This window comes from Ovis canadensis, chromosome 7 (assembly GCF_042477335.2).
Source record: "Ovis canadensis isolate MfBH-ARS-UI-01 breed Bighorn chromosome 7, ARS-UI_OviCan_v2, whole genome shotgun sequence".
Taxonomy (NCBI): Eukaryota; Metazoa; Chordata; class Mammalia; order Artiodactyla; family Bovidae; genus Ovis; species Ovis canadensis.
In genome coordinates this window covers 54,314,492-54,335,362 of record NC_091251.1, presented here as the reverse complement: position 1 = coordinate 54,335,362, position 20,871 = coordinate 54,314,492, and the positions used below count along the sequence as shown (strand labels likewise).

General features: G+C 42.1%; 1 protein-coding gene and 1 long non-coding RNA gene across 9 annotated transcripts in view; one reads left to right on the top strand and one right to left on the bottom strand.

Annotated features, from left to right (window-relative positions):
• The window catches only part of TRIM9 (tripartite motif containing 9), a 122,296-nt gene extending 103,732 nt beyond the window's left edge, over positions 1–18,564 (top strand). For 2 of the 8 annotated variants that reach the window (XM_069596146.1, XM_069596145.1), the window contains exons 8-10: positions 10,409–10,658; positions 14,080–14,242; positions 16,515–18,564. In XM_069596146.1, coding sequence (XP_069452247.1) covers positions 10,409–10,658; positions 14,080–14,242; positions 16,515–16,577 — 476 coding nt within the window. In that variant the 3' untranslated portion in view covers positions 16,578–18,564. Of the gene's footprint in view, positions 1–6,430; positions 6,620–9,109; positions 9,152–9,573; positions 9,598–10,408; positions 10,713–14,079; positions 14,464–16,514 lie in introns of those variants that run through there. The other 6 variants (XM_069596144.1, XM_069596143.1, XM_069596150.1 and 3 more) reach the window with 5 other exon arrangements.
• On the bottom strand, positions 14,381–17,434 carry LOC138443570 (uncharacterized). The gene is made up of 2 exons (XR_011258207.1): positions 16,614–17,434; positions 14,381–15,517 (listed from the first exon to the last, which is right to left on the bottom strand). It is a non-coding gene; the product is annotated as an uncharacterized lncRNA (long non-coding RNA).
• Positions 18,565–20,871: the final 2,307 nt, after the last annotated feature.

Genomic DNA, 20,871 nt, shown 5'->3' with positions numbered 1-20,871 from the left:
TATTGTTGTTATTCCCACTCTACATATGGAGCCCAGGAGAGGATAAATGATGTGTCAGGCCCAAGCCTTTCAGCTCCAATGCCCAGCGCAGTACATTTTGATGCTGACATTAGAACAGTGCTATTTGCACTCAACCAAAAGGAGGGAAAGAGAGAAAACTATCCTAAGTCTATTTGCTAAATGTCTGAAAACAGCTTGTGGAAGCAGTACTGTGTAGCTGCTTCACGTATTCATCCAGAAACCCCAGGCAGCGATAGGACTTTTAACACTTTCAAAGAGTCACATTAGAGTTTTGTTCTAAAGAATAATATTCCTACTTTAAGAAAGAGATGTGGGAATGGCTGTCATTCCTTAACACACACACATACACACACCTGCCCAGGCTGAGGTTCTTCCCAGCGTGGACATTTTTCAGCTGGCAGTGGCCAGTTGCTGCCTGGGAAGGAAAAGGATGTCAGAGCTGCATCTCTGAGGTCCTGGAAGGACCCCCACCAACTGAGATCTGGAACTGGGAGCCCTGCTCAGGTCGAAACCAAAGAGCTACTTATTCACAGAAGCTCTCAGCCCTCCAGATCTTGACTGTTAGGCCAAGTGGGACGAATAATCAGTGATCATGAGAGAATCAGGCTCTAGATAGGGCTGTAAATTCCAGCACTGCCCACACACAGGAGCTCAGAGCACAGAGGAAATGTGCTCTCAAGCATCCTCTTTCTTGAACATCCACAGGAGCCACCTGCCCAACACTTTCCAGGATTGTTTTATCTAATGACAACTAAAGGGTTGGGATTCTTAAAATGATATCTTAGAAATTGCTTTCTAAAAAAGGGACATAGAAGAGGTTATTCATAAAGATTAAAATGCCCTTTTCTCCCCCATTAGACTCTCAGCATCACAGTTCCCTTTCAAGTGTGATAGCGCCTTCTCCCACACATCATAGGAAATAACCCAGAGAATAGTCAGTGATGCAGGCAGAATGTAGGCAGAACGTAGGCCCAGCCTGACCCCAGATGCCTTTGTTCACAATCTCTTTGCAGATACTTTAAGTAATCTGGGGCCAGGGTAGCTACTGTACTCTTAAACCTTGCTGCACTAAGACATCCCCCACCCATCCCACAGGAGAAGATGTAACCTTGTGGGAGAAAAAGAACCTCATCTGCTCTCAGCCTACCCATCCCATGTGGCCAGAATCCCAAAGGGTAGAGTGATGTGTTTGCCTTTCAATCTGTATCCACCACAGTCCCAGAACTACTCTATATATAGATAAGAAAGATTCATCCTCAGTATAATGCAGGGTTTGGAGAATGATAATTAGATCAGCTGCACAAAGCTGGGTCACCCCTGAGACCACCAATACATGCCCCATGGCCTATAGCATCAACCTTACATTTTATACATTTCCAAGGCACAAAAGAGAGCAATGACCTTACCACCCCCAAAATTGTATCCACCAGGAACTGATCTGCCTGTGTCCTTATCCAGTCACATCACAGCTGGTAGTGTGACTTAAATGAGTTCCTTAATCTTTCTGGACTTCAGGGTTTTGTTTTTGTTTGGGGGGCGCAGAGGGTTGTTTGTCTCTAACACTTTAAACTTAGAACAGAATTGTAAACTTAGAATTGTAAATTCTTTACAATTAATACACCCTGGTTTTCTTCAAAATTACTGCTGAAAGCTGTTAATTATTTCAGCAAATGCTATAAACAAGTGTAGCCACCTCTTGTATCCTCCAGGGTGGTTCTTAGAGACTGCCTGTGATACTGAAAATTCAACACTAATAGGAATAGTTAATAAAGGATCAAATAAAGAACAGTATACGGTCCACTGGAGATATTTCCTGTCTGCCTGTGCTTTACTCTCTCTGACTCTGAGCATCAGCCCACCACCTCCCCCTAAAATTGTGTTTACTTAGAAGAATATGCATTTCCAGGACAAATTCTTCAAGGTAGGTAAATCATACCTGAACAAATTTGGGTAGATTTTACGAAATCCAAAGTGAGAGGCATAATGATAGCTTTCAAAGCCCAGAGAAAAAAGAGATTTTGTTCCTTTTAATTTTGACATGTGTGACATCCCAGTGAATTAACTGATTTTTCATAGGACTGAATTGGATCCAAACCTTATTTTTGCTTCTGGGGAATGCACTTTCTATCTGACCCTCTGGAGAGCAGTTTAGTCCTTTGGAATCTTTTGCACCCAATCTTTTGTATTAACAGTTTCCTTATAAATAATGCCCTGATGTTCTAAATTGGAATGGAGGACTTGGTGACAGAGTGTACAACTGTCCCAGGGTGGAAAGAGGGTGTTTCATTCCTTCTTTTAAAAGGAGATTTTCAAAACAGATTTGTTTCTCACTTCTCAACTGCAATTAATGCCACACTTAAGGAAGATTAAAATACCACCTTTCATTGTAAATTATGTACCAGTGGGACATAATTGTGACTTGGGGTACTTATTAGATCATTTAAGGAAACGTCACCTTCTTCATTCATTTCTTAGTCTCTTTAAATTCCTCCCAAAAAAGCAAATTATTTTACAGCTTATTTATAATTGAACTGGAACTCATCTTTAATGCTGCTTGTGCAACTCGTAGTGACATATTTTGCCTTATTTTGCTCTGAAATACAACCATTTTGTTGAACTAGTATCCAAAGGCTGCTTAAGTTATGAAGCTTTTCATACCAGACAGGACGATAACTAAGAATTCTACACGAGCATAAAGGAAGCTGGGTTAATGTACCTGTCAATTTGCTTTTCCTCTTTGAATTCCAAAATTAAGACGTCAAAGACTACACACTTCCAAAGAGTCTACAACATCCGTAGAAATCTCTAGTGCACTGTACATGTTGAAATCAGTTGAGAAATTCTGTCTTCAAAAGTGTAAAAATCAATAGTATAAGACAGATTTTCTCTAAGTGTTTCCCATTTAGTTACTCAGTTCTAATACAGTGTCTGCTAATGAAAAAATAAATATTCAGTAAGTCAAAAAGAGATACACCACTTAAATATCCTTTTTTTGCCTCAAGCCCAAAAGTCAGTAAATAATTAGTTTGATCCCCAGTCAATCTTTGCTTTGATAATTCTTGATTGTTTCTTTCAAGCAGAGGCCCCCAACTCCAGAATCAGCCAGTTCCAGGTGGAAAGGGAAAGCAGTCCAGGCAAAGACCAGAGGAAAATGACGCTCATTGACCAAGTTGAGGGAAAGTGTGTCCTGACACATACCCATTATAAACAGTCTCCCTCTGGGAGAGGGACTGTTCCCTCTCCCAGAGTTACTGATATGCCCAAAATTGCTACACCAGTATTCAGCTGGCAATCTTTTGTTCTTTTGGCTAAACTGCTTTTGCTTACTAAAGCTCTTCAGCAGACAGGATCACTACATGTGATAAAACATAAGAAATTTAAAATATTTAAGGAGCTATTTGTCTTTCTGTAGTGACCAATGTGTTAAAATTAATAATGATTATCCTGAATATCAGCTATGACCTAAACCATAGCTTCATATCATGTATTCTGAAAAAGACACTGACCCAATTCCTCTTTGTCACGACTAGTAGAATATTAATGGCTGAAAAGTCTTCTCCAGATCTCAGTAGTTGTGCTTTGAGGGAAGGGAAGGAAGTCGGTTTACATGCTTTCTGCATCCCAGGGTATAAAACAGAATGCACACCATAGCTGTGTGTATGCTCAGTGTGAGTGGTATGATTTGGCTGAACATGGGTGTAGCATTACTGTTCCCAATATTGTCTTATTGTCTTTGGTTCATGTCTTTGAACATGTCCAGAGGGGCATGATAAGGAGAGTAAAGATTTGAGATCCATACCTTAGACGAAAAATTGGAAATAACTCCATTTATCCCAGAAAAGTGATTATTTTTAAAGGGAACCGTGACTGCTCTTGAATATGGCCTCAGATAGTAATGCTACACTTGAGAAGTAGGGCTCCCAAAGTGGTATATCCAGAACAATGTAAGCAATAACTACAACAGGAGGGGGCTGCCCAGAGGCCATGAGATCCCTAACCTAGACGATTTCAAGGGGAAGCTTATTATTGCTGCTCAGCTGATATCAAGAGAAGTGTCTTCCCTCTAAGACTCCTGCACCCTAAGGTATTATCAAGTGGTTTAGATGACCTATAGGCAACTGACCTGACATTTGCACCCTGTGCCGAGGGAGAAAGGCACAAAGCATCTTGCTGGGATCAAGTGCTCTCTCGCTCGCTCTCTCTCTCTCTCTCTCTCTCTCTCTCTCGTGCTTCATTTGGACAGTTTTCATGAAGCAGTAGGACATTTTTTTAAAAACTTCTTAGGGAAAATGGGGTAGGAGTACAAGGTAAGAGCCCAGCTGGTAGGGAATGGGAGACCACAGGTAAGAAAAACTCAGAGCAGAGATGGAATGACTGGGTAACATGGATATTAAGTAAGCTTGCCTGAATAGAGAACATGGCTCAAGACTAAGAGGACTCAAGGAAAACTGGGTCATCAATAATGGTTCACATCAAAGGATAGAAAAACTAACCATTTTAGTGTTCAGTTACTAACCCCGTGAATAACCATAGCTGCCCTCAGCCCCCATCCTGCAGAGTGGTCCCATCACCAACTCTAGGTGCTTCTTCCTGGTGCTGAGAATAGAAGAGGTGAGTATGATGGGGTTGGATTTGCTCCCTGAGTCTGGATATAGTACACGTCTCTTCACTGGTTTTCAGATGATTACTCGGGGGTTCAGTATACTCCAGAATTCATTTCATTATATATGTCCTTTTCCTTAATTATTGGAGCAACAAGTATTTTAAATATAATGAGTTAATTGTCATCACCTGGTGAAAAATACATTTCTAAGAAATTTCTTGTTAAAAATATTTTACTGAGATAAATACAGTTGTAAATTCTCCCCCTAAAAGATGCCCATATTAGTTTGTGGTGGTATGCAATTGTCTTTCAACTTTTTCTATTAAACTAAAAGACTAATTCTCCTTTGAGATCATTATAAATCATTTCTTAATAAGAAATGGTCACACATGCTGATTTATTCCAACCATATGAAGTTTAGGTAGAAGAAAATTGGGATGTATTATTGGGAACACAATGCCTCAGCTCCATAAATAGCAGTTCCTTTTCTCTGAAAACCTTGTTTGTACTTTCCTTATTAAAGAAAAGAAAAGAAAAATTCCCCCAAGCTAAAAACAAGTAGCCTGAAAAGCTAATTTTAATGTTATAAGTTCAAAAATGAAAATGAGGCTAGGTTGGCAGTATTAAACTGAAACCTGCCAGTGCCCTGCTCTGAGCTTCTCAATAGGATCCCGTCTACACACATATGCTACATTGAGCATGCATGGAACAGCATTTTGATAGAATAAGGAAGGATATGTTCAGTACAGAGGAACATGCTAATAGACTCAAACCAGAAAAATATTCCCAGGAACACTTAAGCCACCAAAACAAAATTATTGTTTCAATGAGAAGAAATTTCCTTGGTGTTTTGGAATTAGAATTCTACCATCATGCTCTCTGTATTTCCTGATTTGTTACTATCAAATTGAGTTCTAAGAAGTCCCCAATTGGTAAAACATGTGTCTTTAACTAGATCAATCGACAGCGTACAACCACCTATTGTTTAACAAATGAGAAAGAAATGATTTCAGTAATTTAGAGGTGAGAAACTACCTCTAAATTACTTTAAATTCTAAAACTAGATGAAGCAATTGATATGTCTTACTATGGTATAATAGCCATCTTCATTCCAGACCTATCTGAAAACAAAGACATTTTTGCCAATAAGGACCAATGTACCTCACCATTGCCCATGGTCGTTTATTCTTAGAGATCCAGAGATACTCAAGGGCACCCCTCAGGGCTGATCTTAATTCAGAAACAAAGGTAAGGCTCCTTCCCTAGTTACTTGTTCAGCCCACTGTCCTTCTCTGATTTAAAGAGCAAGTCTTGAGTATGCTGGTATAGACAAACCATCTTGTCCATTTAGAAACAGAAATGTATATATTAAGAGAGAAAAGGGAACATATGGAACAGCACAGAGTTAGTAAAAACCGTCACCTCCTAAATAGAAACCTTTTCAGAGACCATTGTTGTACAGATAGTAATATCCAACAGATGTGAAGAGGGTAAAATATTGATCTCTTGGTCATCAATGGGTAAATTTAAGGTTTCTAGGTTCAACTCTAAAGATATTTAATTAAAAGGAAACTTCCAATACTTTCTGTACCCATAAAAATCAAGGGAAAAATGAAGACACTCGTTTGTGATGTTTGAAGTATCCTCTGGTTTGAGTTCTGTCCTGCCGAGAAGTCCCTAAACCACATTGGCCTCTATGGGGTGGATGAGGCTTTGTGAAAATGCATTCGTGAGGCAGGTCTTGGGGAAGCGTGCACGGCAGGTGGCAGATTTCTGATCTCTAGTTTGCATTGATCTTACATTTAGACACAGACTCAGAAGAACAGACAGTCCCTTTTCCAGTGCCTTCGGAAAGATTGCCGCTCCGTAGAATGAGTCCTTTCTCCTCCACCCTTAATCTACAACCCAGCTTCCCCGGGAGAGCCTACTTTGATTTCCGATCCTCACCCCACCAGCTGAGCTTGCATTCCTCTTTACAGTCTCTCAATGCACCGGGTGAGCCAAGCTCGTCTGAACTTTCCTCTTGATCTCTGTGCCTTGAAGGCATCTCGGAAATACCTGTTTTGTTCTTGCTGTTCATGTGCGTGCGGAGGGCAGTGAGCTAATCTCTATGTCTGTGGCCTGCTTCCGGTATGAGGAGCATTTGGATGATGGGAGACTTGTGGCATTCATGTTTGTGTGGTGTGAGGATTAACATCGAGCTGTGGTCAGTGTATATAATGGTGTTGAAAAGTGATGAGTGAAGTTGTTCTTTTTGCACAAGCTGGTACCCCCACCGTGGGAACCCTGCTCTGTCATCACATGCCATGGCATAGCACGCACAGGTGCTGGCTGAGGGGAGGCTGTGGCCTTAGTTGGGAGGTTTGCAACCCTGCTGTATCCAGGAAACCAGCTGTGTCTGGGAGACTGGATCAGTGCATCCAGCCTGGAGTGGTCTGATTAAACATAGACTCAAGAGATCTTTACTGAAAAAAGTAAAAAACTTGCCAACAGCAGAATGCATCGTGCAAAGCAGGCAAACCAGAGAGCAGAAAGTGAAAGTGTTTTCTGCAAAAGCCTTGCTCACTGGTCAGACAGTGTACTCAAGGCTGATTTTTTCTAAGCAAAGGGAAGGAACAATCACCAGCTAAATCAGAAAGCCTGAATTAGCCTAAGGCCCAAAGATGGGAGTCACTGAGAAGTTAGGCCTCCGGAAGTTTCCCACAGCTGAGAGGGTTGTGACAGGGTTTCAGGTTTCAAGTTGGACTAGTGATACTATTCTGTGAACTCTGTCTAGAAAATAGAATCTTAAAATATCTAAGACGCAGACCTATTTGATCTCTTCAGGACTATATTGTAATCAGGGCTACACATGATGCACATTTTACATTTCCAGAGGCTTCTTTTGTTTGTTATTTTATTCTGTTTGCTCATCCCACATCCTGGAATGAAGAAGGCCACAGCATGACAGTGCAAAAAGGATGCAGGGACTTCGAGCTCCCTTTAAAATGACTGTTTTTCTTTGTGCTTTTATGTTTCCTCTTGTTTCTCTGTGCACTATTGGCTTTTAAACATGCTTTGTTATGGAACTCTCTTCACTTGTGTCTAATGTACTGAAATATTGTTATAGTCTTTGTAATGTACATTGTCTCAAGAATAAAATGAAATGTGGGTTTGGGGATATTTGATGGCTGTAATTGACACCATTGTTGTATCGTTGAACCTTAAATGTACGATGGTGTATTTAAAGTAGTGTAAAAAGATTTCAGAAAGCTTGTTTTGAAAAAGATTTGCACAAGGCATGATTCATTTAAAAAAATTTAAAGCCCTATTCATGTTCTACAGATTTATTTCCAAAGCTGGATGAGATACAGTTTTAAAACTCCATGTGTTTCATACTCACTAAGTTCTCACCTGTGAATAGGAATTGAGATGATAATTGATAGAAACTAAACAAGTCATCAGCCATTTTTGCAAATGAATTCATCTCAGAGAAAAAGTAACCAAAAGTAAGGTCATAATCTTTACGTTTTGTTTTTAATTCAATCATTAGTCCCTTCTAAGGTGCTTTCTTAATTCTTTCAAAATTCTTTTAATTCAGTGTATTATCCTTCATTGAGTACATAAAGGCCTTACTGAGTTGAAAAAAAAAATTAAATGATCCTTTCTAGGAGATATTCTGGTGCTCATCAAAAATACATTTCAGTCACTGACACCACTTTAAATTGTAGTTCACACGCCTTTGAACATTTTAAGACTAGAATGCTTCCTCCACCCTGATGAAGCCTCTCATGGAAGAGGTAATTAAGAGTATCCAAATATTAAGGAAGGGGGAGGTGGGTACAAGAGTCCCACGGGTGATTCTAATGTATTTCTGAGGTCACTCCACCCCCATCAGCCATCATGCCGGCTCCCCTCCCTTAGGTGAAAAGGATGGTGTAGTAAAACAATCTAAGAAAGAGAGGAGGTCATTTTTGTTTTTACTACATTTATTTCATGTCATTATTAATAATTACCAGATGTCTTTATTAACATATGGATTACATCACATATTTAACTCTATAATTATCATTTGACTCAGGCCCAAGTCACAATAAAGGCCTTTTGGCACAACCAGAAGAACATGGAATAGTGATGTAGAATGCAGCTTTATCAAGATTCAGTGATTTCTACACTTCAACTGGATGAATTCTTCTCATTTTCTTCTGAATATGAAAACTTTAATGGAAAAGTTTAAACTTAGAATAAGATAAAAATTTAAGCTATACAGTTTAGAAACAATTGGAAGAGACTTTATTAAATTAAAAAGAAAAGATCTACTATTCATTTTGAAAGAGAAGAGAAGCAGTTTTTACTCCAGCAAGTAAACTAACATAAAAAGGGCTTTGGTTTTTCATGAATCAGGCCTCTGGTGACTATTCAGCTGGTGCTTTTTACGTGTATACAAATAATCTTTATTGAGTTGGTGGTTGTTTCATAGCTTTGATGTGTAGTATCTCTTTATAGGATGCAATTTTGAGACACAATCTACATCTTACTCTCAATTAGGCAAGTATACCTATTGTAATTGTTATCTTTTACTTATGTGCTTGGTATGCTCCATTCCCTTCACAAAATAAATGGTAGCAGCTTATTCTATGTCAATAAAATTGTTGAATTGTCATTCAAATCCCATTATAGCAATTTCTCTCATACTTAGAAAAAATGAAAAAGATGCCTGTCTTTTTAAATTTTGTACCTCAAAGAAGATTACTTTTCCCTCAGATTTCTTGTACAACAATGCACGCACTCATTATAAGCAGAAAACTTCTGGGCAAAAGGTACTAATCAGACCAATGGTTGTAGTGTCCAGTTTTAAACTTAGCCCTTTTTTGGTGTTAGTCTATCAAAAGAGACATGTATTCTTATCAGTGTCAATTTTGCCTCCTATTTCTCTCTCCCATGCCTTTCACTTGGAATGACAACAACAGTTGACATTAAAAAGCTGTTGGCAGGTATGGAATAACCTTATTCTGTTACCAATAGCAAAGACCAAAATGCATGTGAGGTGGTTCACAGGTCTGATAAATCAGCGATTCCGTCTGTCCAGAGGAGGTTCTTGGTAGGTGGGATTTAGAAACCGGACACAGCACTGTATACAAAGACATCATTCCATCTGCACCTAATCGCCAATACTTTTTACATGTTTTAAGAATAACACACACACTGTATTTGTGGTGAAGGAAGCAACCAGTCTTACATCCAAGTCTCAATCACTCATGAGAACTAGTTTCTGTTGCTGATAGCTCCAAAGCTTCTGAGTTTTCACTAACACTGAGGAAATCTTCAAAACAACTAAATTGAGCACTTCTGTGGAAGGCGTATTTCCGTGTTTCACTGAGTGTGTTTTATCCCTCCTCCATCTAGGACTCTAGTTACTAGCCTTCCCGTCTCAGGGTTACACAGGCATCTTAGTGCATCCCTCTCCCCTTATGTCTCTGGTGTACTGTTCTGCCAGTCACTGGGTGAAGGGACTTGATGCCACTCCACTCCCGGATCACCTGGTTGGGAGTGCAGTCTGAGCCAGGTAAACCCTGCTGGATTGGTCATGTGTCATCCGTCTGTTTCTGGGTGCAGAGAGCCCCAGGTCCCAGGACATGCCCCCTGTCTGCTCACTCATGGCCCCTTCTGGCTCTGGACACTTCCTTCCCACATGGAAGCATGAAAATGGGACAAAACACTCCTCTCCTGCCCAGGAGTAAATTACAGTGTGAACTTGTTGGGTCCATCTTAGTAACCAACCACCCTCCCCTCTGTTGTCCCCAGTGGCCTGGTTTGCTTTCGACCCTGGCTCGGCACACTCTGACATCATCTTCTCCAATGACAACCTGACTGTGACCTGCAGTAGCTACGATGACCGCGTGGTTCTGGGGAAGACCGGTTTCTCCAAGGGCGTCCACTACTGGGAGCTGACAGTGGATCGCTACGACAACCACCCCGACCCCGCCTTCGGTGTGGCTCGCATCGATGTGATGAAGGATGTGATGTTAGGAAAGGACGACAAAGCCTGGGCAATGTATGTGGACAATAACCGGAGCTGGTTCATGCACAACAACTCGCACACCAACAGGTACCCTGCAGCCCCCCGCAAGCAAGCCTTCTTCATGTTGGCTTCTGGTCCAGAACGATAGCCCAAGTTCAGAGACCTATTAAATAGGTAACATGAAGGAAGTCGGGCAGGCCATTTTTATTAAGTAGGCCTTCTACTCCTCTTAGCCAAGTCCATCCTGGTGTTTTGCTTTTTGCATAATGATAGGGACATGAGCACTTTCTTAGACCCCTCATTGCTGTAGTCCACTTAAGGCTGCAAACTAAGAATCCTCATGAATATCTATTATAGAAAAACATTCCAGGATTCTAAAACACAGTCTTACAACTTACCAGAAAAGCACTTGTGTACAAGATACTCAGTTTTTCTGAACATCAGTTTCTAAATCCACCAATTAGGAAAATCATATTTTTCCATGCAGAAATGTTCCCATGATTAAATGAAACAGGCAAAAATACCTCCTATTAGAGGCATCTGAAAATAGAAGCCACTGTTCTTCTTAGTAGTTAAATGGTATTGAACACTTTAAACTAAATCTTATGGGTTTTTTTTTTAATTTTATGATATATTTAAATCTTACGGATGCCAGTTTGGATAGTTTTATAGTTGAAGAACCCTTTTATTATTATATGGATTCAGAGCACCCAGTATGCTGGGGAAAGAGAACACAGGAATTGTTTTCGGTTTTCCTTTACCACCAAAATCTAGACAATTATAATTTAACTCATACTATAACATTTTCTTTAGACTTCCTTTTTCATTTGGTTTGTGTTTTCTTCCTCAAATGTATTTTTCACAAATTTCCTAGGTAGAGAAGTGTCTTTTAGGAACATAGGCCACCTTATTCTCAAATACATCCCCAAGCCACATTCTTATTGGTGTCTGGAATGGGGGTGTGGGGAACTACAGCTATATTCAGTCAGAAGGAAAGTGAGTCGTGCAGTGGTAGGCAGTGGGCTCCACTGTCTCAGCTTTTTCTGTGTGTTCATCACTGCCTCCCTTCTAGCCAGTAGGCCTCCTAGGGCCTCCAGTTCCTCTTCCCTTGGATAGTTTCTCTACATCTGCATTCAGTCGTGCTTGGTCCACTGTCCCTTGAAGTGAACACGTTGCTGGCCAAAATCATGGCCTTCTCTGCCCACCAAAGCCAGATGAAAAATACAGAGACAGAGTTTGGAGGAAATAGAAAGGTAGCTTCAAATTCTCAGCCAGTGGAAAGGGGAACACAGTAGGCTCATGCCTTCCCCACCATGGGGAGTCTAGGGGCTTCTATAAGATGGGGAACAAAGGTGTTAGGATCTGGATTTCTTCCTCTTGTGTTGTTTCAAAGGCAGTCATCCTGGCTGGTGTCAGTAACCCAGCACCTGAGACTGGCAGTTCCATGGCTCTGTGGCCCTCTTTCTGATGTGTAACTACAACGGGAAGGGTGTTACAAGGGTAAACACCAGATAGGGGATGTATCTAGCATAGAGTCAAAGGAAAATAGGTGTGAAGTGTAGCTCCTGCAGAGTTAGGGGGCAAAAGAAGCAAACTTAGTTACAGAGTTCAGTTCAGTTCAGTCACTCAGTCATGTCCGACTCTTTGTAACCCCATGAATCGCAGCACACCAGGCTTCCCTGTCCATCACCAACTCCCAGAGTTCACCCAAAGCCATGTCCACCGAGTCAGTGATGCCATCCAGCCATCTCATCCTCTGTCGTCCCCTTCTCCTTCTGCCCCCAATCCCTCCCAGCATCAGACTCTTTTCCAATGAGTCAACTCTTCTCATGAGGTCGCCAAAGTACTCGAGTTTCAGCTTTACCATCATTCCTTCCAGAAAACACCCAGGGCTGATCTCCTTTAGAATGGACTGGTTGGATCTCCTTGCAGTCCAAGGGACTCTCAAGAGTCTTCTCCAACACCACAGTTCAAAAGCATCAATTCTTCGGCACTCAGCTTTCTTCACAGTCTAACTTTCACATCCATACATGATCACAGGAAAAACCATAGCCTTGACCAGATGGACCTTTGTTGGCAAAGTAATGTCTCTGCTTTTAGGAGCAGTTAAAGTGAAAAAAAAGCTAGTACTGTTCAGGCCTGCTCACTGTTATCTTTATCTTCCTGGTTCTCAGGAACAGGAAAGAAAAAAACTCACTCCTCATTTTTTTCCCTTTTCACTTGCAACACACACATGCCATTCCAGCCTGGTCACAAATCCTACCTACTATGTGTAGAGAAGCTGTTACCTTCAGGGATTCACATTTGAGGGACCCTCTGTCGCCAGCTCCCTGATGCCATCACCCATGTACCCCACTTACTTTTCCCTTTCAACTTCTTTATTTTGGAATGAAGGGGTAATAATACAACTGCCATACTATGCAGAGAAACAGTTTCTTAAAGCAGAACACATCCCCTTGCATGTAAACTGCATGTCACCAGGGCCATCATTGCTGAAACTGAGAAACTGCCAAGACACCATTGATACCCCGGTGTTTTTAACGACTGTGCACAATCTGTGTTCTGCATCCCAAGGGGAAAAGAAAAACACTCTCACAGGTCTGTGAGGCTGAAGTTCAGTACTGCTAGATCTCAGTGAGGAGGAAAAGGACAGATCTGATTGTCTAGGCTTAATGGCTTTTTATGAAACCATCAGTTAAAGCATAAGACACAATTTGTTTCCAGTGACAATCACTCCAGCTCCTAAAGTACAATTATTTCACCTTACAGAGAGAAGATTCCTCTTGTTCAATGTTGCCATTTTGTGGAGAGCCTCCAGCTTCTCAATTCAATTTCAGTATGCCCCAAATTCCCATCTTTCTGGAATGAGTTTTTCTGATTGATGAACAGCATGAGGCCCCAAATCTAATTTTTCATGCATGTGTTCTAGGTTCAGCTTAAGTGCCTCTTTACTTTGACTTTCAAATTAAATCGTTTTGGATTGAATGACGCTTAATTCACAACTTGAGACACAGCTCGAGGCAAAGTTCTGATAGCTTTTTTATATAAAGCAGGAGCCATAAGAGACGTGGGTTTGATCCTTGGGTGGGAAGATCCCCTGAAGGAGGGCCTGGCAACCAACTCCATTATACTTGCCTGGAGAATCCCAGAATCCCATAGACAGAGGAGCCTGAAGGGCTATGATGATCCACTGGGTCACAAAGAGTCAGACATGACTAAAGCAACTGAGCACCACACAACACAGCTATACATGCGGCACATAAGTAGATAAACAGTATATCTGTGGCGTTAAAACTGTATGTGAGGAGGGGTCACTAAGAGGAAAAGTGTGTTAGAAGGCTTTGGGGGTAGGGAATGAGAATTTTAAACAGATTAAGAAATAACTGGTTTAACCATACAAACGGAGCTTCTGGAAGGACGGGCAAGTGAAACCCTATGTTTTCTTTTTCCACAGAACTGAGGGAGGGATCACAAAGGGGGCCACAATTGGGGTCCTCCTCGACTTCAATAGAAAAACCTTGACGTTTTTTATCAACGACGAACAGCAAGGTCCCATCGCGTTTGAGAACGTGGAGGGCCTGTTCTTCCCGGCAGTCAGCCTGAACAGGAACGTGCAGGTGAGCACCTGCTCCATTTGTGAGGCTGCCCGCGGGACGGTGAGCTCAGTCCCCCACCTTGGAGGGCCCAGACCAAGACGCGGAGGAGAGGGGTGCGGGGTGGGAGGACGTGACAAGGGAGATAATTGCAGACCAGCATAAGCCCCTTCGTTATATTTAGACACAGCTTGGTGAACAGCAGCAGGGGAAACTGGGATTCTCTGGTGGCAGGCTAATGACTGTCCTCCTGAGCCCTAGATTCCTCTCTAGTGGAAAGGAAACTCTTGAACCGGTGGCCTGAAAGCAAATGAAATGACTGCGCAAAGCCCCAGGAGCGCCTGAGAAGTGAAAGTGTGAGCCTGAAGTGCTAACAAGATGCTTAGAAATCTGGGGCTTCTCCACTGCAGACTTATCACTTCTGTTAGGGAGAGAAAACATAGTCCCTGCCTGCAAGTTAGTAATGATTTTTTGTAAATATAAACAACAGGGTTTCCTTATTTGTTCATTCAATAAATATCTACTGAGTGCCTTTGATATGTCAGGCACTACTGAAGTATTTAAGTATTGTTGTTTATCAGTGAAAACATAAAAATGAAAATCTTGCCCTCTTAGAGCTTGCATTTTAGTTACAAGAGACACAGTAAATAATACGCACAATTGCTGTGTTAATTATATAGTGTATTAGAAGGCACTATTGGAAAAGACCCTTATGCTGGGAATGATTGAGGGCAAGAGGATAAGGAGGTGACAGAGGATGAGATGGTTGGATGGCATCACTGACTCAATAGATATGAGTTTGGGCAAACTCTGGGAGTTAGTGAAGGACAGGGAAGCCTGGCATGCTGCAGTTCATGGGGTCACAAAGAGGCAGACACGACTTAGCGACTAAACAACAGCAGCAAGGCAATATGCAGTGGAGAGAAGACAAGGAAAGGGTGGGGAACCAAGAGTGCCAGGGTAGGGAGGGCAGTGGCAGTCTTAAGCAGGGTGGTCAGCATAGGTGGGCCTTATTGCAGTCACAGGTGAGCTGAGCCTTGAAGGAAGTGAGGGAGTGAGCTGGGTAAGGCTTTCCAGGCAGAGGGAACAGCCAGGGCAAAGTTTCTAAGATGTGAAGGGCTTCACACAGGGAAAGAAGGGCCAGGAAACCACAGCTGGGGCAGATGGGGGGGCGGTGGGAGAACAGATCAGGGCATGTGCGAGAGGGTGCCCTACCAGCCACTGCTGAGATGGGAGCGCTCACTTCCGATTTGAGCTGGAACTTGACACTGGCTATAAGCTTCACTCAGCAAATGGGTGCTGAAAGATAGATAGGGTTTAAGCATCAACACAGTGCTCGTAATTTTTGTTGTATACAGAACTGCCATCTTGGGAGCTATTTTAAAAAACCATTGTTGTTTATCAGTATGTGCAATAGAAGTGATTGCAACCCAGTGACCTCTGCCCTTCTCTCTTGCTGCAACTTGATGGGTTTTTCTGGAAGGCTGAAATCTAATCCATCAAGAGTTTGGCTCTACATTGGACCAAAGAAAGCCATAGATTTCCCTAGAAGTGTGTTTTCGAAAACACTCATTCAAAGTTTTCTGCTTTTTTAGCTGTTTCCCTTGCAAAGACTATTGTACTCAATGCTCTTTAGAGGTTTCTGGGATGTTCTGAGTGTCTTCAGAGAAAGACTCTTAGACTGGGGAAGACAGGGATAAGGTGGAGAGAGATGACAGAGAGCACTGCGTGAAACGGTTCTAGCCTGATTGGTGCAGCCATCCACTGAGGTCTGAGGTTAGACAGAAATCAGTGAAATAGTTTAAGTGCCCATGTCTCCTCATTCTTGGCAATCATCTAGGCCATCCCAAAGTGAAAGGCTTATCCTGATTGAAATAACTAGGGGACAAATAACAGGGGAAGGGTTGTCTGCTCATCTGTTCTCTATCCATGGATATGGCAGTGACCATTGCAATGTGGCCAAAAGGCTTTGCCACCTGCAAATCAATGCCTCATTCTTCAGTCATAAGGAACACAATCTCCCCAGAATTCTTTGAAGAGGCAGGTGGATTCGAATCATATTATCAAGTGTCTCCAGGATCAGGGAGCCCAGCATGGTGGCCAGGTTCTTAGCACAGGCTGAATTCTACTGGAATTCTCTGTGATGTCTACTAGAACAGATGTTACAGAAAAGTGAACAGATCCTTTTCTGAATTAGGAACAAGCCCACTTGTTCCTAAGCGGGGAGAGGGTCCAGTTGGGGGGTGGGGGGGAGGGTTCCTAAAGTGCCTCCAGGACTCACAGTCTCTTCCCCTAGGTCACGCTTCACACGGGGCTCCAAGTCCCCGACTTCTACTCCAGCAGAGCATCAATAGCCTAAGAATGTGCCGTGGAGGCGCCAGCTGCCTGTTCTTACCTCCCGCCTGAGAGTGACCGCAAGGAGCTCAGCCAGACCTGGAGGGAGAGGAGGAGAAACGCTGGTCCTCGTACCCACAGCGCCCCCCCCCACACACCCTTCCCTCCAGTCTCTCTACTGCTGTAAAGCCTGCTTTCTCTTCCATAGTCAGCAGTTTTAACCAACAGAGGATCTAGACAGCCCACCGTGTCACTTTGTTTCCAAACCCAGATTTTGCTTTTATTTACATTAATTTTTATGTAGGTGAGTTATCTTTTGTTTTTCTTCCGATTGTGTCAATGGTGAGTTACGAACTGGCACTGCCAAGAGAAAATTCTCCAAATAACTTTTTTCTTAAGCTCTGTCAAAGAGGTAGGTGGTAGGGAGAAGTAGGGAAGAATGAGCTGAACTTAGAGCTTGCCATTTAGAATGTTCTTGAGTGTTCTTACCCTGTGACTTCTCATGCAGTGTTACCTCTGCATAGCTAGTCTTTTCAGCAATGAAAAGTTTTACTATCCATTGAAGCACAAAAATGATAGCTACACAACTGCATAGAGGTTCATAGCAGTGTAGGCTCAAAGGACATCTGGGTCATTAGGATGGGTCAGAAACCCTGGTCACTGATTGAAACTGGAAAGTCTCTAAACATAGGCAGGCCAGGGACTTCATGATTTGGTTCATTTATTTATCACAAGTTTTTAATTGAGAACCTATTATGGACCAGACACTGTTCTAGATGCTAGAGACACAATAGTGAATATACAGGTGTGGTCTCTGCCCTCCTGGAGCTTATATTGTCCTAGGAGAACAAACCAAAAATAAAACTATTGCAAACTGTTACTAGTACTAGAAAGGAAATAAAAAGGGCCAAAGAAGCTCATTGGCAAGATCTTTCAGATCCCCCAGAATGATGCTAAAAATCCATACAGTCTGGCCATAGCACCAGAAACATACCAACTCAATGCCTTTCCAACTGTGCTATTTTAATTATGGTACCTGCTGCCATTCATCACAAAGCCCTTCTTTAGTAGAAAGGATGTCAGCATTCCTATTTGTTAATGCTGCAGTGATACTAAGCCTTAAAAACTTAATGTGAAAAAAAAAAGTAATAACCAGAAGGAGGCGCTCTCATTCTCAGTAATGGGGGATCTTAAATTGCAGCTCACAGCATTCCATTCTCAGGATTAATGCTCTTGTCTCCGTTTAGACTCGCTTTCTGTGCCTGTCACAGGTGAACTGTCCATCCACTCAGCTGCCGTTCACAACCCACCTTTCTGGACTAGTTCAAATAATGTTTGGAAGGAAAATGAAATTGTAGGTCACTGCTCTGCTCTTAACAGAGATAATAGCAAAACAGCAGAATAATTAACGTATTACTTCCATGTAGAGATAGACCTATATAAGCTTCCTTTCAGATTCTTTTGTTTGACATGAAGTTTTAGAAAATGTTGGACCTTGAAAGAAGTTCTGGTTAGTTGTCTAAATATTTGCCAGGGAGTCAAGAAATTCACCATGAAAAAAAGAAAAAAGTAGTGGAATAAAAAGCAGTAGAATGGGAAAGCTAGCAAATTAAAGTTTGGGCAAAAAGTAATATATGTAAATAGCTAATAGTTTACTTTGTGCTTTATTTAGATTATTTCTATCTGCTGTGGTGTTTTTCTAATTAAGTGTACCTAATTTATTGAATGGGTGCTATCCTGTTTGTGTCCACCTTGGTTTTTCTTGGCTACAGAACCACTCTGTTGCAGGCCAACACTAATTTGATATTTGATTTACTCTCCAGTGAGACTTGATGGCTGGGCCGCTGTAGACTCATAGTTACTCTTGTTCTTTATTAAATTCATCCTGCTAATTAGATTTCTAGTGACTGGTAACACGTAGTTCACACAGAATTGCAATTATAGATGCATATAGCTCCTGTACTAGAAAGAAAATGGATATTTCTGGTGTACCAATAAATGATTTTTATGAGAGAACATTTTATGTCTCTTTAGAATATCATAGTTTTTGGCCTATTTGGGACGACAGTTTACCTTTGTCAGAGCAATATTTCTTCAGCAAGGTGTCATTGGAAGGTCCCCCAGGACTGGGGAAAGCATATGTACTTCCTCCCGTCTCCTCAGGAGCCTGGCATTGTCTCCTGGCAGTACTGACCTCCTCAGTCTTAGCTTCATATAAAATATTAACAGTTGATGCCATTAAGGGTATGCCTCCCATCACTGGGGACTTAACTTTAACAAACTTGCTCCTAGAAGAGCCGCAAACTTGTCCTGCAAGATAGAGTGTCACTGACTTTTTCTAACTTGGTTCCTTCACCATTTCTTAGAGTGGCTGAGCAATACGATTGTTTTTAAACAATTACAACATTGTTCATCTCCCTTATTAGCCTTTTAAAATGAACTGCCTTGGGTTTATATTAAAAGAAAAACATCATCTAAAAACATATTGAAAGCATGGCTTAAATCCATTTCACCTGCCTTTACCAATCTAGATTGCTGTTCTAAGACTTGCAAATCTTCCAAGCAGTAAGCAGCCTAAACTGCAAGATGTTTGTGGCAGTTGTTTTCCAGGAACTTGGCATCAGCTGTGTTGAGTTGGAGCTGAGTTTATTAAGACTGGATGGGACCACCGACCGACCCCTCAACTGGGCATGTGCAGGCAGGTGTCCCCCTTGGTGACCTTTTGACAACAGAGGGCTGTAATTAGTTACACCTGGGCAGAATGACCGTTATCACACCTTTTTGCAATCACCTTTCCCTAGGGCTCCCACGGGCCTCTCCAGATCAGAGGGCTGTAATTAGTTACAGCTGGGCAGAATAACCATTATGACACCTTTTGGCTATCACCTTTCCCGGGCACACCCCTCCATGTGCCCCATACCCCCCACATGCCCCTCCCTGTGCCCCTCAAGCCCTATGCCCCAGCCCAACCTCCTTCCTTATGCCCTAAATATCCCAAGCCCCTTGCCTTCGGTTGGAAGACGGGTTTAAGATTTGTTTCCCTGTTTGCTTTGCTAAAAGCCTCAGCATTTTGGTTCACTGTGCTTCAGGCAAGATGAACCTGGTTCCATAACAATTCGGTCCAGATTATAATCTCTGAATGTAACCTCTGACAGTTGTTGGAGCTTCTGCTCTGTATCCATCCAGGTTTCTGCTCTCTTCTTTCCTCACTCTCTACCCTGTTACTTTGTTCTTGTTCCTTGGCCCTATCTTCTGGTTTTCTGCCTTTCTCTCCTCTAACTACTGGGATGCTTTAGCCATGTTTTAATTTTTCCCTGGTGCTAAGGTTAATAGAACTTCTGATCCCCTGCCTATTTCCTCATAGGAGTGATTAAGTGATTTGCAAGAAATCACCCTATTTTCTGGAAATGAGATCCTCTTTTTCTGTCTCTATGTGTGTGCTTATCTTTTGCGCATCTACTTAACTCACTGACGAGAAAGAAGGGCTTTCTACGGAGTCAGAATTTCTGATTATGAATCAAAGAAACTATAGTAATTAAAGAAGTGCTTAGATCACACTACCTTATAATTTATATGAATATGCTGAAGATATCTGCATATATTCTTCAAATATATGAGCCAGCTACTTCCACTGAGACTGGTGGTTAGGGAACCTGGGGTCTGACATGCTACATCACACATAATTGAGGCTACCTTAATCGTGTCTTTCTGAAGAACCAGCTTTTTGGATACACACAGAATTTGGAGTATCAAAACAGAGTGAACACTGGACGTTGCTAATTACACATGCAGAAACATCAGCCTGGTCCTTTGAACTAATAGCTCTGTTCTGCTACAGATGTGCTAAGAAAAGCTACAGGTACAGAATCAGATACCACAGAATTAGATAGTGGTAATGGTTGCACAGCCTTATAAACATATTAAAAATCACTGAGTCGTACACTCTAGAGGGGTGAGAGGCCATGTTGGACATGTCCAGGACTCTCCTTACAGCCTCCCTCACTACCTAACAGTCTAGGTTCCTATCTCCCCAAACCTGTCCTCTGAAATAAAGCCCACGGCAGAAGCGGAGGGTCATCGAGGCCTGAGAAGCCAAACTCCTGGCCTGACTTTTTCTTCCTCTTCCCATATTCCCTTAGTCAGGGAAAGGGCTTTGGTTTGCTTCCCCTTGCTATGTGGTGAAGCTTGCCTGTACATGTTGCTCTTGACCTCCTACCGTGGACTTTAACCAGCTCCCTTCCTGACCACAGAGCTGGTGAGAGTGGAAAACCTGGCTGCCGCTACGGAAACAACTCAAAATAGCTCTCACATACCCCGGT